This window comes from Salmo trutta, chromosome 18 (assembly GCF_901001165.1).
Source record: "Salmo trutta chromosome 18, fSalTru1.1, whole genome shotgun sequence".
NCBI lineage: Eukaryota > Metazoa > Chordata > Actinopteri > Salmoniformes > Salmonidae > Salmo > Salmo trutta.
This window is the reverse complement of record NC_042974.1, coordinates 40,299,491-40,317,782: the sequence shown is the minus strand read 5'-3', so window position 1 is coordinate 40,317,782 and position 18,292 is coordinate 40,299,491. Positions and strand designations below refer to the sequence as shown.

The window sequence follows — 18,292 nt, the reverse complement described above, 5'->3', positions numbered from 1 at the left end:
GTGGACCACCGGACGGGAGAGAGAAAGATCAAACTAGGCTGCGTGCTTGACAATTATGCCAAAATGGGGGCAGTGGATAAGGTGGACATGATCAACAGCTTTGTGGAATGCGCTCGGAAACCACCAAGTGGTATAAGAAGATATTTTTCCATCTAATCGACACTGCTGCCCTCAATGGCCACACAGTTCACCGCCAACTAACAGGTAAGATGATTACTGAATAAGGTATTTTTTTGTAATTGGACGTACATTTCACATACAAATCATATACAGTTCCATAATGAAATTATAGTGACAATATCTCAACTACCTACCCACTGCCTCATCATCCTCTCCCTTCCCTCATCCTCCCCACTCCCTCATAGGTAAAGTAATTACCTACCAAAAGTACAGAGAAAACCTGAGAGAGCTGCTGGAGGAGTACCATACCCCTCGGCGCCCATCCACTGGGGGACGTCCTGCTGCAGACAGTCCCCTACGCCTCACTGCATGGCATTTTCCCTGCGAAGTCCGTCAAGCTGCTGCTCACGGTTATCGCACACCATGCTTTGGGGAGTACCATGTGCTCAAGCACTATTGAGCAAATCTGCAGCAACTACTGACTGACTTGACCTGTGATCTACCATGATTCTATACCTTTAGAGGTAGGGGGTGGAAATGCAGTTATTGTTCAATCACTGCATGAATATGAAATATGGGTTATGCATATTCATAAGCTGTCAGTCTTTTTCCCTCTAGTAAAACAAGTTTTTGTTGTTGTTGTTCAACCACCACCAATACTTCAATAAAACAGATGACTATTTCATATTGGCCTGTGTGTTTTCTTTCTGTGTTTTCATCCAGTAAAACTGTTAAGGAGTGTACGCTAACATACAAAAGCTGGCCTCAATATTCAGCTTGAAAGATGTCCAGTTATGATATTGGCAAATAATGTTCAATACTGTTTGTGTGTGTAGTTTCTGAAAGTACACAATAAAGAGGAAGTATTAGTAATTAGAATACAATATCAGGATATTCCAATAAAATAATATTACAAAGAAGTAACATAACACTGCTATAAAAATAGTATATTGCATTGACAAAAATCACATGAGTTATATAACAGTAACAAACAATAACTGTTGAGCTTCACAAGGGGGCAGGGCAGGGCAGAACAGAGTTATGCTAAACAGGCCAAATAAAAACAAATCATGGTCATAAGACCAGGGTAGCTTCAAAAGACAACACAAGCTTATACTTCTCTGATGCAATTAGCGTTGTTTTACAGAGCTACATTTACATTTCATTTAAGTCATTTAGCAGACGCTCTTATCCAGAGCGACTTACAAATTGGTGCATTCACCTTATGATATACAGTGGAACAACCACTTTACAATAGTGCATCTAAATCTTTTAAGGGGGGGGGGGGGTTAGAAGGATTACTTTATCCTATCCCAGGTATTCCTTAAAGAGGTGGGGTTTCAGGTGTCTCCGGAAGGTGGTGATTGACTCCGCTGTCCTGGCGTCGTGAGGGAGCTTGTTCCACCGTTGGGGTGCCAGAGCAGCGAACAGTTTGGACTGGGCTGAGCGGGAACCGTGCTTCCTCAGAGGTAGGGGGGCCAGCAGGCCAGAGGTGGATGAACGCAGTGCCCTTGTTTGGGTGTAGGGCCTGATCAGAGCCTGAAGGTATGGAGGTGCCGTTCCCCTCACAGCTCCGTAGGCAAGCACCATGGTCTTGTAGCGGATGCAAGCTTCAACTGGAAGCCAGTGGAGAGAGCGGAGGAGCGGGGTGACGTGAGAGAACTTGGGAAGGTTGAACACCAGACGGGCTGCGGCATTCTGGATGAGTTGTAGGGGTTTAATGGCACAGGCAGGGAGCCCAGCCAACAGCGAGTTGCAGTAATCCAGACGGGAGATGACAAGTGCCTGGATTAGGACCTGCGTCGCTTCCTGTGTGAGGCAGGGTCGTACTCTGCGAATGTTGTAGAGCATGAACCTACAGGATCGGGTCACCGCCTTGATGTTAGTGGAGAACGACAGGGTGTTGTCCAGGATCACGCCAAGGTTCTTAGCACTCTGGGAGGAGGACACAAGGGAGTTGTCAACCGTGATGGCGAGATCATGGAACGGGCAGTCCTTCCCCGGGAAGAAGAGCAGCTCCGTCTTGCCGAGGTTCAGTTTGAGGTGGTGATCCGTCATCCACACTGATATGTCTGCCAGACATGCAGAGATGCGATTCGCCGCCTGGTTATCAGAAGGGGGAAAGGAGAATATTAATTGTGTGTCGTCTGCATAGCAATGATAGGAGAGACCATGTGAGGATATGACAGAGCCAAGTGACTTGGTGTATAGCGAGAATAGGAGAGGGCCTAAAACAGAGCCCTGGGGGACACCAGTGGTGAGAGCGCGTGGTGCGGAGACAGATTCTTGCCACGCCACCTAGTAGGAGCGACCTGTCAGGTAGGATGCAATCCAAGCGTGGGCCGGTTGTTGGGCGGCCGGCCGTCACAAGACGCGAGATTTCATCTGGAGAGAGAGGGGAGAAAGAGGTCAAAGCACAGGGTACGGCAGTGTGAGCAGGACCAGCTGTGTCGTTTGACTTAGCAAACGAGGATCGGATATCGTCAACCTTCTTTTCAAAATGGTTGACGAAGTCATCCGCAGAGAGGGAGGAGTGGGGGGGAGGGGGAGGAGGATTCAGGAGGGAGGAGAAATAAATAAATAGCTAAAAGAAGAATGTAGCTAGCTACATGAGCAAGATTGAGTATAACACCATAAAGGTTACGAAATTTGAAACGTAACCTTGCGTGTCCACATTTATAAGGAATAGAAACAAATATATTATGCTCCATACATAGTGAGCTACAGTAGAAATGACATAACGTGACATAGATAAACTATTTTAGCGTAATAAGGCACTTTGATAGAAATGCACACATGTCCAAAGTTGCTGTCATGTAGTAATGAAAACAACACTGAAGGCAAAGCAGGCACCAAAACGTCCTGTTCCGACTGGAGATGCGCAAATGTCTGCGTACTTGATCTGCAGAAACAATGAGGAAGTGCTCGGGAAGTTTGTCCGGCTCAGTAAAGCCTGAAAAATAAATTGTCTGTCACGCTCTGACCTAGGAGAGCTGTGTTTTCTCTGTTTTGTTAGGTCAGGGTGTGATAGGTGGGTGGGCATTCTGTTTTGTGTTCTATGTTTTGGCCGGGTATGGTTTCCAATCAGAGGCAGCTGTCATTCGTTGTCTCTGATTGGAAGCCATACTTAGGCAGCCTGTTTTTCCCTGTGTTTTCGTGGGATCTTGTTTTTGTGCAGCTGTGTTTGAGCAGCCCCAGAACGTCACGTTTGTTTGTTTCACTTGTTTCTTGTTTTGTTCGGGTTCACCAATAAAATATGTGGAACTACCGGCACGCTGCGCCTTGGCTGATTTATGACAGGGAATTCGAAGATAACACTCGTGACATTGTCAGCAAAGTAAAATGGCCTACTTTTATGTGAATTAATCCGGAGGCGGAACACACCTCAATTCAAACTGTTAGAAAATAAAACTTGTTAGAAAATCATTTCAAATTGATAAATTGAAACAGCCTATAAATATAAGCTGTTTGAGGGCAGCGCGGATTAACTGTCCTGTTGCGCAATTTTGGAACAGTGAGCGCATTCTGACATCACGTGCATAAAAAACTTATGCCGGGGCGACCGTTAGAGATATTTGGAACTCACATGTGGTAAGGTTAAGACATGAAGATCAGTCAATACTGAACATTTCAAGAACTTTGAAAGTTTATTCAAGTGCAGTCGCAAAAACCATCAAGCGCTTTGATGAAACTGGCTCTCATGAGGACCACCACAGGAAAGGACGACCCAAGTTCATTAGAGTTACCAGCCTCAGAAATTGCAGCCCAAAAAAAATGCTTCAGAGTTCAAGTAACAGACACATCTTAATAACATCAACTGTTCAGAGGAGACTGCGTGAGTCAGGCCTTCATGGTTGAATTGCTGCAAAGAAACCACTACTAAAGGACACCAATAATAATAAGAGAAATGCTTGGGCCAAGATACACGAGGAATGGACATTAGACCGGTGGAAATCTGTCCTTTGGTCTGATGAGTCCAAATTTGAGATTTTTGGTTCCAAACGCCCTGTCTTTGTGAGACGCAAAGTAGGTGAACGGATGATCTCCGCATATGTGAAGCGAGGAGGAGGTGTGATGGTGCTCTGCTGGTGACACTGTCAGTGATTTATTTAGAATTCAAGATGCACTTAACCAGCATGGCTTCCACAGCATTTTGCAGCGATACGCCATCCCATCTGATTTGTGCTTAGTGAGACCATCATTATTTTTCAACAAAACACCACTAGGCTGTGTAAGGGCTATTTGACCAAGTAGAGTGATGAAGTGCTAAATCAGATGACCTGGCCTCCACAATCACCCAACCTCAACCCAATTGAGATAGTTTGGGATGAGTTGGATGTCAGAGTGATGGAAAAGCAGCCAACAAGTGCTTAGCATATGTGGGAACTCCTTCAAGACTGTTGGAAAATCTTTCCAGGTGAAGCTGGTTGCGAGAATGCCAAGTGTGTGCAAAGCTTTCAAGGCAAATTGTGGCTAATTTGAAGAATCTAAAAACTAAAATATATTTAGATTTGTTTAACAATTTTTTGGTTACTACATGATTTGATGTGTCATTTCATAGTTTTGATGTCTTCCCTATTATTCTACAATGTAAAAAATAGTAAAAATAAAGAAAAACCCTTGAATGAGTAGTTGTGTCCAAACTTTTGACTGGTACTGTAATTTAAGGCAACCATAAACAGTTAATTTTTACTTATTTAATCCATACCACTGTATTCTAGCTACATGTCTGTTATGATTGAGTCAACCACTGGCTGTCTACGGTGAGAAGAGAGCCACCACAACAGACAGAGACAAACAGCTGTGAGGATAAATCTCATAGATTCGGGACAGGGGTCAATGTGTGTGTATGTTATTATTTGTTTGTGTGTGTGTGTGTGTGTGTGTGTGTGAGTGAATAAGGCATTCGGGACCTGTAATCTCCACTTCTCAGAGGATTACAGGAAGATTAGGACGCATGCACACACACACACACCTATTTACAGTTTGCATGTCTGAGAGTGGAGCTTTGGAAGAGGGTCTGGAAATCAATTAGGATATTACTGTATTTTTTCCAGAAAGTTGATGGGATATGGATTAAACCACAAACACAGATTTTGCAAAATGTTGCTCTTTCAGACAGACACACAGTGTTACGCTCGTTGTTAGAAATGGACCAAGGTGCAGCGTGGTAGGCGTACATTTTCTTTTATATACAATGACACCGGGAAAAACAACAAAATACGAAAACAAACGTAAAGCTACATGCAGTGCAGAAAGCAACTACACACAAACAAGATCCCACAATCACAGATGGGAAAAGGGGCTGCCTAAGTATGATCCCCAAACAGCTGCCTCTGATTGGGAACCATACTAGGCCAACAAAGAAATAGAAACATAGATATGCCCACCCAAGTTACACCCTGACCTAACAAAATAGAGAATAAAAAAGACTCTCTAAGGTCAGGGGTGACAGTACCCCCCCCCCCCCCCCCAAAGGTGCAGACTCCAGCCGCAAACTTGAACCTATAGGGGAGGGTCCGGGTGGGCATCTCCTCTCGGTGGAGGCTCCAGTGCGGGACGCAGACCCCGCTCCGCTTGAGTCTCCCCCCACTTCCGTGGAACCAGACCATGGACCGTCGCCGGAGGCTCTGGACTGGGAACCCCCGCTGGAGGCTCTGAACTGCCGACCGTCGCTGGAGGCTCTGGACTGCCATCCATCGCTGGAGGCTCTGGACTGCCGACCGTCGCTGGAGGCTCTGGACTGCCGACCGTCGCTGGAGGCTCTGGACTGCCGACCGTCGCTGGAGGCTCTGGACTGCAGACCGTTGCTGGAGACTCCGGGTTCTTGGCTCCTCACTGGAGGCTTCGTGCGTGGAACTGGCACAGGGTGTACCTGGCTGGGGAGACACACTGGAGGCTGGGTGCGTGGAGCAGGCACAGGGCGTACCGGGCTGTGGAGGCGCACTGGAGGTCTGGAGCATAGAGCTGGCACAACCTGTCCTGGCTAGATGCTCACTTTAGCCCGGCAAGTGCGGGGCGCTGGCACAGGACGCACTGGGCTGTGAAGCCGCACTGGCAACACAGTGCGTAGAGCCGGTGCAGGATATCCTGGACCGAGGAGGCATACTGAAGACCAGGAGCGCTGAGCCGGCTCAACCCGTCCTGGCTGGATGCTCACTTTCGCACTGCAAGTGCGAGGAGCTGGCACAGAACGCACCGGGCTGTGGATGCACACTGGAGACACATTGCGTATCTCCGCAAAGCATGGTATCTGAAACGTGACCAACTCCTCATCGTAATTATAGGGAGTTGGTTCTTGTTCCCACCTTTGCTCCGCTCGCCACCTTGTGTGCCCCCCCCCCCCAAATATTGTTTTGAGGCTGCCTCTCGGGTTTCCGTCGTCTCCTTGATTCCTGGTCTCATCGCCGTTCCTCTCTTGCTGCCTCCGCCTGCTTCCATGGCAGGGTCTTGTCCCCTGCCATTACCTCCTCCCAGGTCCAGGATGTCCTCCACTCCTGGGCATGCTGCTTGGTCATTTGGTGGTGGGATCTTCTGTTCCACTCGTTGTTATAAATGGACCAAGGTGCAGCGTGGTAGGCGTACATTTTCTTTTATTTACAATGACACCAGGAAAAACAACAAAATACGAACACAAACGTAAAGCTACATGCAGTGCAGAAAGCAACTACACACAAACAAGATCCCACAATCACAGGTGGGAAAAAGGGCTGCCTAAGTATGATCTCCAATCAGAGACAACGATAAACAGCTGCCTCTGATTGGGAACCATACTAGGCCAACAAAGAAATAGAAACATAGATAATAAGCCTACCCAAGTCACACCCTGACCTAACAAAATAGAGAATAAAAAAGACTCTAAGGTCAGGGAGTGACACACAGAGATACAAACATTCCATAAATTGGTATATTCCCTTGCTAAAATGTTTACAAATGTGGGTGATGTACAAACATTCAATTCAACACAAATAAATATGTAGGATCTTCATTTGAGACAGTTTGCTAGAGCAGGAAAATACTCCTGCAGCAACAGGAAATATCAATTACAATTAATGGATATTTTTATAGGGGTGATACATTACCTGTAAGGGAAAATCAAGTCTGAAATTTCATAGCGGAAACTACAAATTTCAGAAGCCTTTTAAAACCTCAGGTTTTCCTGCAACAGGGTGACCAAAGATATTACATTTGTTAAGACAAGCACACACACCATGAACATACACACATAGCACCCATACGGAAAAAGAAAAATGTCCATATACACTGAGTGTACAAAATATTAGTGACACCTGCTCTTTCCATGACATAGACGGACCAGGTGAAAGCTATGATCCCTTATGGATGTTACTTGTTAAATCCACTTCAATCAGTGTAGATGAAGGGCAGATAGGTTAAAACCTCTTGAGACTCTCATCCCGTTAGCGGGATCATTTTCCAGCGAAAAACTCCTAGCGACATTTAGCATAACGAAATGCAATATTTTTTTTTTTCAAATATAGGACTGTCTCATATCGTTTTATAGATACACCTCTCTTGAATCGACCCTCGTTGTCCGATTTCAAAAAGGTTTTACAGGAAAAGCACAATATTAGATTATGTTAGAGAAGTACATGGTAAAAGTAGCATCATATGAATTTTCCGACCAAGCACATGCATCACATATAACCAAAAAACAGCTAAATGCAGCACTAACCTTTTACAAACTTCCTCAGATGACACACCTAGGACATCATGTTACACACAGCATGCAATCTTTTGTTCAATAAAGGTCATATTTCTATATAAAAACAGCATTTTACATCGGCACCTGACGTTGACTAACTATTTTCCCATAAAATGCGTCCCGGGAAACAGTGCTACAATTTTATAAATTACTATTCGAAAACGATTTTTTTTTATATTGTCAATCTAAGATTTATAGATGAATATCTCTTGAAAACACCCGTCATAACAGATTTTAAATTAACTTTACAGGGTAATCACACTTTGAGATAAAAGGGGATGCGATACTCAGAAAATGAGCTAGAAAGCCTAGCTCGTCGCCATCTTGGAACAATCGCACATCACATCTGATCTTGTATAATATTGCCAATAATCCCTCACCTTTAGTTGTCTTCATCAGAAAGCACTTTCAGGAATTCCCAGGTCCACGACAAATGTATTTTCGGTCGAAAAAGTCCATCCTTTATGTTCCATTAGCTTGCTGTTGTTAGCGCGTCAGAAGGCTGTATCCAAATGTTGATACGGGCGCGGGACTTGGCTAACGAAAAATGACTTTTTTCCCTGCTGTAGGTTCGTTCAAACATGTCAAACGTTGTATAACATTAATCTTCAGGGCCTGTTTCAACAAGAGAGCCAATCAGATTCGAGTGGGACGATTTCATTGTGTTTCAAAACGTTTCCAAAGGTGGGGGCAGACACGGCCGCCGACGTCACAATGCTGATGGCCCTCCTACTGTGACCAATTGCCACATCGTCTCCTGCACTGAGTTTCGATAGCAGAAACTTCAAAACACTTTGTAAAGACTGGGGACATCTAGTGGAAGCACTGGAAAGTGCTCAATTATAATTTTTTCACGTTGTGAATTACAGGGAAGGCTGTGAAGTCGAGTCCACAATTCAGAATCCCACTTCCTGGTTCAATCGGTCTCGGGGTTTTGACTGCCATACGAGTTCTGTTATACTCACAGACACCATTCAAACAGTTTTAAAAACTTTAGGGTGTTTCCTATCCATATAAAATAAGTATATGCATGTCCTGGCTTCTGAGTTTGATTAGTAGGCCGTTGAAAATGGGAACGAATTTTTTCCAAAATGCGCTGTGGCGCCCCCAGTGGTAGGATATACGCAAGAGGTTAAAGGATTTTTAAACCTTGAGGCAATTGAGACATGGATTATGTGAGTGTTCCATTCAGAGGATGAATAGGCAAGACAAGTTAAGTGTCTTTTAACAGGGAATGGTAGTAGATGCCAAGCACACCGGTTTGAGTGTGTCAAGAACTGCAACACTGCTGAAGTTTTTCAGGCTCAACAGTTTCCTGTGCGTGTCAAGAATGATCCACCACCCAAAGGACATCCAGCCAACTTGACACAACTGTGGGAAGCAATGGAATCCAAATGGGCCACCGTCCCTGTGGAACGAGTCCATGCCCTGATTAATTGAGGCTGTTTGGAGGGCAAAAGGGGGTGCAACTCAATATTAGGAAGGTGTTTAATTTGTTGTCCACTCAGTGTATTTGAGTGTATTTGAAATAAATTCCAGATATTTGTATTTATTATGAAACCCATTCAACTCCTCCTGGGGTCTGGTAAAATTAAGGCAGTTATACCATTTTAAAAACATTACAATACATTCATAACAGATTTCACAACACACTAGGTGTTGACCCTCAGGCCCCTATTCCAATACCACATATCTATGACACAAAATCCATGTGTATGTGTGTGTATAGTGCATAAGTTATCTGTGTCTGCGCCTATGTTTGTGTTGCTTCACAGTCCCCGCTGTTCCATAAGGTTTATATTAAAACAAATCTGATTCTACTGCTTGCATCAGTTAGCTGATGTGGAATAGAGTTCCATGTAGTCATTGTGACGTGGGGAGGTTGGACCCAGGTGCAGAGAAGATACCAGACAAGGAATCATTGGTTAAGGATAAACATAAATACTTTACTGAGAAATGGTAGCCGAAGGATCACAGTAACACTGGAAAAACACCACTAAGTCTCAAAACCTCAGTCAAACACATACAGTAAACAATTCAAGCTTCTGCAAAGGAAACCAGAAAACACAACTCTTTTAACAGGGAACTCATAATGAGTAGTAGGACACACCTGAGTGTTTTTAATGTCTCTAGGATGGTCTCTGCTGCCCTCTGGTGACAGGTGGAACGATGACAGTCATGGCTCTATGTAGTTCTGTGCACCTCCCATAGCCTGTTCTGGACTTGGAGACCGTGAAGAGACCTCTGGTGGCATGTCTTGTGGGGTATGCATGGGTGTCTGAGCTGTATGCTAGTTGTTTAAACAGACAGCTCGGTGCTTTCAACATGTCAATACCTCACACAAATACTAATAGTGTTGTAGTCAATCTCTCCTCCACCTTGAGCCAGGAGAGGTTGACATGCATATTATTAATATTTGCTCTCTGTGTACATCTAAGGGCCAGTCGTGCTGCCCTGTTCTGAGCCAATTTCAAAAGTCCCTCTATGTTGCACCTGACCACACATACTGTACAGTTGCATCTTTGCTGACAATATTCCAGAAATGCATGGCTATGACATCTAGTCTACAGGGAGGCCAAAGTGGTTCCGACTTCGGATTCTTAAATTACTCTTTACGTATTGATCAATGAAGATCTTTTTTCGGGCCACCAAGCCAAAACAATGGCAGAGATACAATTAAAATTGTGATTGTCAGTGTTGTAAAAATACTTTAAAGTACTACTTAAGTAGGTTTTTTTGACTACTTTTACTTCACTAAATTCCTTAAGAAAATAACGCACTTTTTACTCCATACACTTTCCCTGACACCCAAAGTTACATTTTGAATGCTTAGCTGGTCAGGAAAAATGTCAAATTCACGCACTTATCAAGAGAACATACCTGGTCATCCCTACTGCCTCTGATCTGGCAGACTCACAAAACACATACTTTGTTTATAAATTATGTCTGCATGCTGTATTGTGCCCCTGGCAATCAGTAAATTTTAAAAACTGGAAAACTGTGCCATCTGGTTTGCTTAATATAAGCAATTTGAAATGATATTTTAAAAAATTTGATACTTAAGAATATTTTTGCAATTATTTTTACTTTTAATACTTAAGCACAGTTGAAGTCAGAAGTTTACATACACCTTAGCCAAATACAGTAAACTCAGTTATTCACAATTCCTGACATTTAATCAGAGTAAAAATTCCCTGTCTTAGGTCAGTTAGGATCAACATTATTTTAATAATGTGAAATGTCAGAATAATAGTAGAGAGAATGATTTATTTCAGTTTTTGTTTCTTTCATCACATTCCCAGTGTGTCATAAGTTTACATACACTCAATTAGTATTTGGTAGCATTGCTTTTAAATTGTTTAACTTGAGTAAAACGTTTTGGGTAGCCTTCCACAAGCTTCCCACAATAAGTTGGGTGAATCTTAGCCCATTCCTCCTGACAGAGCTGGTGTAACTGAGTCAGGTTTGTAGGCCTCATTGCTCGCACACATTTTTTTCAGTTCTGCCCCAAATGTTCTATAGGATTGAGGTCAGGGCTTTGTGATGGCCACTCAATTACCTTGACTTTGTTGTCTTTAGGTCATTTTGCCCCAACTTTGGAAGTATGCTTGGGGTCATTGTCCATTTGGAAGAACCATTTGCGACCAAGCATTAACTTCCTGACTGATGTCTTGAGATGCTGCTTCAATATATCCACATCATTTTCCCTCCTCATGATACCATCTATTTTGTGAAGTGCACCAGTCCCTGCTGCAGCAAAGCACCCCCACAACATCATGCTGCCACCCCCGTGCTTCATGGTTGGGATGGTGTTCTTCGGCTTGCAAGCCTCCCCCTTTTTCCTCCAAACATAACTATTGTCATTATGGCCAAACAGTTCTATTTTTGTTTCATCAGACCAGAGGACATTTCTCCAAAAACTATGATCTTTGTCCCCATGTGCAGTTGCAAACCGTAGTCAGGCTTTTTTATGGCAGTTTTGGAGGAGTGGCTTTTCAGGTTATGTCGATATAGGACTCGTGTTACTGTGGATATAGATACTTTTGTATCTGTTTCCACCAGCATCTTCACAAGGTCCTTTGCTGCTGTTCTGGGATTGATTTGCACTTTTCACACCAAAGTACATTCATCTCTAGGAGACAGAATGCGTCTCCTTCCTGAGCGGTATGGCGGCTGTGTGGTCCCATGGTGTTTATACTTGCATACTATTATTTGTACAGATGAATGTGGTATCTTCAGGCATTTGGAACTTGCTCCCAAGGATGAACCAGACTTGAGGAGGTCTAAAAATATTTTTCTGAGTTCTTGGCTGATTTCTTTTGATTTTCTCATGATGTCAAGCAAAGAAGCACTGAGTTTGAAGGCAGGCCTTGAAATACATCCACAGGTACACCTCCAATTGACTCAAATTATGTAAATTAGCCTATCAGAAGCTTCTAAAGCAATGACAGCATTTTCTGTAATTGTCCAAGCTGTTTGAAGGCACAGTCAACTTAGTGTATGTAAACTTCTGACCCACTGGAATAGTGATACAGCGAATTATAAGTGAAATAATCTGTTTGTAAACAATTGTTGGAAAAATGTCTTGTGTCATGCACAAAGTAGATGTTCTAACCGACTTGCCAAAACTACAGTTTGTTAACATGAATCTTGTGGAGTGGTTGAAAAACTAGTTTAAATGACTCCAACCTAAGTGTATGTAAACTTCCAACTTCAACCGTAATTGTTAAGACCAAATACTTTTACTTTTACTTGAGTCATTGTCTATTAAGGTATCTTTACTTTTACTCAAGTATGGCGATTGGGTACTTTTTCCACCACTGCTTGTCTGTCTCTCGTCTCTGGGTAAGGGGTGGTAGCTGGGGGAGGCGGGCAAAGAGCCTAAAATGGATTTGGAAGTGTTTTGTTGCAAACATTGATAAGACTCTAATTCAAGGCAAGGTCAGAGATGCACCTTCTGATTCTGTAATCATCTGCCTCGCTTCTCAACTCCACAGGCAGCTTTGGTAATCTCACTGGCACCGTGGTCGCTCTGCCTTTGAAATGTCAGCCTGCAGAGTGTCATCAGGGCAATGATTTACTAGACATTTGGGGGAGGGGTGGTGTTCTTTTTTGAGTATGCCAAGAAGCCGAGAAAGGAAAGAGGTGTGAGGTGTGAGCATAACTGTTGCATCGTGACTGACCCCACTCCTTGTGCTTGTTAGTGCTGAATTCATAGATGTGTGTGTGTGTGTGTGTGTGTGTGTGTGTTCGGGTGTGTGTTATAGCTCTAAACCTCTGTTTTTCAAGCTCTCACTGTGTTCTGTATCTTGTCATCCCAAGAATCTCCCCAAGTCTTCCCTCCTCCTTCTTTCTAAGAGTTTCTAAGGGAATTGTGATGTTTTTCTTATGAGGAGGGAATCAGGGGTGAAGGGAGATGAACTATACAATATTGTGTGTGGGCAACATTAAAACTGCACCATGTAACTTTTTGGGCAACCTGACCAAATTAACATATAAATGTGAGTAATAGATCTGTCATTCTCATTGAAAGCAAGTCTAAGAAGCGGTAAGTCTGTTCCATGTGCTTATTTATATGCTTCCCATACATACGTTTTGTTTTGCGTTTTGTACTTTCGATTTTGTTCACCAGCTTCAAACAGCTAAAAATACAATATTTCTAATCAGATCTACACCAACAATAAGTCATTTAATTGATAACCACAGACATTCTCTAACCCTCAATTTCTCACTTGTTGTCTTTTTCACACACACACACACACACACACACACACACACACACACACACACACACACACACACACACACACACACACACACACACACACACACACACACACACACACAGATATGAATTCAGCGCAACAAGCACACAGAGGGTTTGTCAGTCACGATACAACAGTTCCGCTCACTCCTCGCACCTTTCTCCTTTCTGTGTCTTGGCTTACTCAAAAAAGAGCACCACCCCTCCCCCAAATGTCTAGTAAATCATTGCCCTGATGACACTCTGCAGTCTGATACTTCACAGGCAGAGCGACCGCTGTGCCAGTGAGATTATCAAAGGTGCCAAGTAGAGTTGAGAAGCGAGGCAGATGATTACAGAATCAGAAGGTGCATCTCTGACCTTGCCTTGAATTAGAGTCTTAATGATATGTTTGCATCAAAGCACTTCCAAATCCATTTTAGGCACCCACCCCCTTCCCCCAGCTACCACCCCATACCCAGAGACGAGAGACAGGCAAGCCCTCACACAGGTTTTCTGGATCAGGGGAGTAACTTGGATGCTACAGTTGCTGCAGCTTCCAATTCAGATCACACCCTCTGTTAACCTGGCTGTACATCCCATTTCATAACAGCATCTGATAAACAACAAAGATTAGTCAGAGGTCAGAGGAAATTGAGAGAAGACTAAATCATCCAACTCATGTTCCCATGCTTGTGTGCCCTTACAGAATTTGTATTTGTATTTTACTCACCATCACCAGTGGTGGAAAAAGTACCCAACTGTCATACTTGAGTAAAAGTAAAGATACCTTCATAGAAAATGACTCAAGTAAAAGTAAAAGTCACCCAGTGAAATTCTACTTGAGTAAAACTATTTGGTTTAAAATATACGTAAGTATCAAAAGAAAAAGTATCAATATTTTCAAATTCCTTATATTAAGTAAACCTGATGGCACCATTTTCTTTTTTTTATTTACCGAAAGCCACGGGCACACTCCAACATTCAGACATCATTTACAAACAAAGCATGTGTGTTTAGTGAGTCTGCCAGATCAGAGGCAGAAGGGATAACCAGGTTTGGTTGATAAGCGCATGAATTTGACTATTTTCCTGTCCTGCTAAGCATTCAAAATGTAACGAGTACTTTTGGGTGACAGAGAATATGTATGGAGTAAAAAGTACATTATTTTCTTCAGGAATGTAGTGAAGTAAAAAATATAAATAGCAATGTAAAGAACACAAGTTTTCTGGATCAGGGGAGTGATTTGGATGCTGCTACAGCTTCCAATTCAGATCACACCCTCTGTTCACCTGGCTGTACATCCAATTCCATAACAGCATCCAATAAACAACAAAGATTAGTCAGAGGACAGAGGAAGATGAATGACATTTCTTGTTAACTAACTATAGTTTTGGCATGTCGGTTAGGACATTTACTTTGTGCATGACACAAGTAATTTTTCCAACAATCGTTTACAGACAGATTATTTCACTTATAATTCACTGTATCACAATTCCAGTGGGTCAGAAGTTTACATACACTAAGTTGACTGTGCCTTTAAAAAACCTGGAAAAATCCCGAAAATTATGTCATTGCTTTAGAAGCTTCTGATAGGCTAATTGACGTACTTTGAGTCAATTGGAGGTGCCCTGTGGATGTATTTCAAGGCCGACCTTCAAACTCTGTCTCTTTGCTTGAAATCATGAGAAAATCTAAAGAAATCAGCCAAGACCTCAGAAAAAAATGTAGACCACCACCAGTCTGGTTCATCTTTGGGAGCAATTTCCAAATGCCTGAAGGGACCACATTCATCTTTACAAACAATAGTGCGCAAGCATAAACACCATGGGACCACGAAGCTGCCATACCACTCAGTAAGGAGACGCGTTCTGTCTCCTAGAGATGAACGTACTTTGGTGCAAAAAGTGCAAATTAATCGCAGAACAACATCAAAGGACCTTGTGAAGATGCTGGAGGAAACAGGTACAAAAGTATCTATATCCACAGTAACATGAGTCCTATATCGACAAAACCTGAATGGCCGCTCAGCAAGGAAGAAGCCACTGATTCCAAAACTGCCATAAAAAAGACAGACTACGGTTTGCAACTGCACATGGGGACAAAGATCATAGTTTTTGGAGAAATGTCCTCTGGTCTGATGAAACAAAAATAGAACTGTTTGGCTATAATGACCATCATTATGATTAGAGGAAGAGGGGGGATGCTTGCAAGCTGAAGAACACCATCCCAACCATGAAGCACGGGGGTGGCAGCATGATGTTGTGGGGGTGCTTTGCTGCAGGAGGAACTGGTGCCCTTCACAAAATAGATGGCATCATGAGGAGGGAAAATTATGTGGATATATTAAAGCAATATCTCAAGACATCAGTCAGGAAGTTAATGCTTGGTCGCAAATGGGTCTTCCAAATGGACAATGACTCCAAGCATACTTCCAAAGTTGTGGCAAAATGGCTTAAGGACAACAATTTCAAGATATTAGAGTGGCCATCATGAAGCCCTGACCTCAAACCTATAGAAAATCTGTAGGCAGAACTGAAAAAGCATGTATGAGCAAGGAGGCCTTCAAACCTGATTTAGTTACACCAGCTCTGTTAGGAGGAATGGGCCAAAATTCACCCAACTTATTGTGGGAAGCTTGTGGAAGGCTACCTGAAATGTTTAACCGAAGTTAGGCAATGCTACCAAGTACTAATTGAGTGTATGTAAACTTCTGACACACTGGGAATGTGATGAAAGAAATTAAAGTTGAAATAAATCACTCTCCTATTATTCTGACATTTCACATTCTTAAAATAAAGTGGTGATCCTAACTGACCCAAGACAGGGAAGTTTTACTAGGATTAAATGTCAGGAATTGTGAAAAACTGAGTTTAAATGTATTTGGCTAAGGTGTATGTAAACTTCCGACTTCAACTGTATATACAGTGGGGAGAACAAGTATTTGATACACTGCCAATTTTGCAGGTTTTCCTACATAGAAAGCATGTAGAGGTCTGTAATTTTTATCATAGGTACACTTCAACTGTGAGAGACGGAATCTAAAACAAAAATCGAGAAAATCACATTGTATGATTTTTAAGTAAGTAATTTGCATTTTATTGCATGACATAAGTATTTGATACATCAGAAAAGCAGAACTTAATATTTGGTACCGAAACCTTTGTTTGCAATTACAGAGATCATACGTTTCCTGTTGTTCTTGACCAGGTTTGCACACACTGCAGCAGGGATTTTGGCCCACACCTCCATACAGACCTTCTCCAGATCCTTCAGGTTTCGGGGCTGTCGCTGGGCAATACAGACTTTCAGCTCCCTCCAAAGATTTTCTATTGGGTTCAGGTCTGGAGACTGGCTAGGCCACTCCAGCACCTTGAGATGCTTCTTACGGAGCCACTCCTTAGTTGCCCTGGCTGTGTGTTTCAGGTCGTTGTCATGCTGGAAGACCCAGCCACGACCCATCTTCAATGCTCTTACTGAGGGAAAGAGGCTGTTGGCCAAGATCTTGCGATACATGGCCCCATCCATCCTCCCCTCAATACGGTGCAGTCGTCCAGTCCCCTTTGCAGAAAAGCATCCCCAAAGAATGATGTTTCCACCTCCATGCTTCGCGGTTGGGGTGGTGTTCTTGGGGTTGTACTCATCCTTCTTCTTCCTCCAAACATCAGACCACATGACCTTCTTCCATTCCTCCTCTGGATCATCCAGATGGTCATTGGCAAACTTCAGACGGGCTTGGACATGCGCTGGCTTGAGCAGGGGGACCTTGCGTACGCTGCAGGATTTTAATCCATGACGACGTAGTGTGTTACTAATGGTTTTCTTTGAGACTGTGGTCCCACCTCTCTTCTGGTCATTGACCAGGTCCTGCCGTGTAGTTCTGGGCTGATCCCTCACATTCCTCATGATCATTGATGCCAGACGAGGTGAGATCTTGCATGGAGCCCCAGACCGAGTGTGATTGACCATCATCTTGAACTTCTTCCATTTTCTAATAATTGCGTCAACAGTTGTTGCCTTCTCACCATGCTGCTTTCCTATTGTCCTGTAGCCCAGCCCAGCCTTGTGCAGGTCTACAATTTTATCCCTGATGTCCTTACACAGCTCTCTGGTCTTGGCCATTGTGGAGAGGTTGGAGTCTGTTTGCTTGAGTGTGTGGACAGGTGTCTTTTATACAGGTAACGAGTTCAAACAGGTGCAGTTAATACAGGTAATGAGTGGAGAACAGGAGGGCTTCTTAAAGAAAAACTAACAGGTCTGTGAGAGCCGGAATTCTTACTGGTTGGTAGGTGATTGAATACTTATGTCATGCAATAAAATGCTAATTAATTACTTAAAAATCATACAATGTGATTTTCTGGCAGTGTATCAAATACTTGTTCTCCCCACTGTATGTATGTGTATATATATATATATATATAGTCCATTTTGGAAGAAATTAATTTGTTTGAAACTGTTCAACTAATGTCTTTCTCTTTCTTTGATTCAACTACTCTACACATTTAATGCACTGCAGTGCTAGCTAGCTGTAGTTAATGCTCTCAGTACTAGATTCTATTCTGATCCTTTGATTGGGTGGACAACAAGTCAGTTCATGCTACAAAAGCTCTAATATGTATGAGGACGTCCTCTGGGAAGTTATCATAATTACTGTCTGTGGAAATGGGTGAGAACCATGAGCCTCCTGGGTTTTGTATTGAAGTCAA

At 43.1% G+C, this 18,292-nt stretch overlaps 2 protein-coding genes across 4 annotated transcripts in view; both read left to right on the top strand.

Annotated features, from left to right (window-relative positions):
- Positions 1-799, top strand: LOC115153299 (piggyBac transposable element-derived protein 4-like). Its single transcript, XM_029698592.1, has 2 exons — positions 1-204; positions 366-799. The coding sequence occupies exons 1-2, from the start codon at positions 108-110 to the stop codon at positions 578-580; spliced, it is 312 nt and encodes a 103-aa protein (XP_029554452.1). The 5' UTR covers positions 1-107; the 3' UTR covers positions 581-799.
- Positions 1-18,292, top strand: part of LOC115153298 (pro-neuregulin-3, membrane-bound isoform) — a 553,781-nt gene that overhangs the window by 178,718 nt on the left and 356,771 nt on the right. The window lies entirely within an intron of this gene.

Excerpts from the sequence above, each read along its gene's own strand:
- LOC115153299 (XM_029698592.1), top strand. The coding sequence starts at position 108 with ATGCGCTCGGAAACCACCAAGTGGTATAAGAAGATATTTTTCCATCTA. Across the intron at positions 205-365 it reads AGTTCACCGCCAACTAACAG|GTAAAGTAATTACCTACCAA; the intron begins GTAAGATGATTA and ends ACTCCCTCATAG.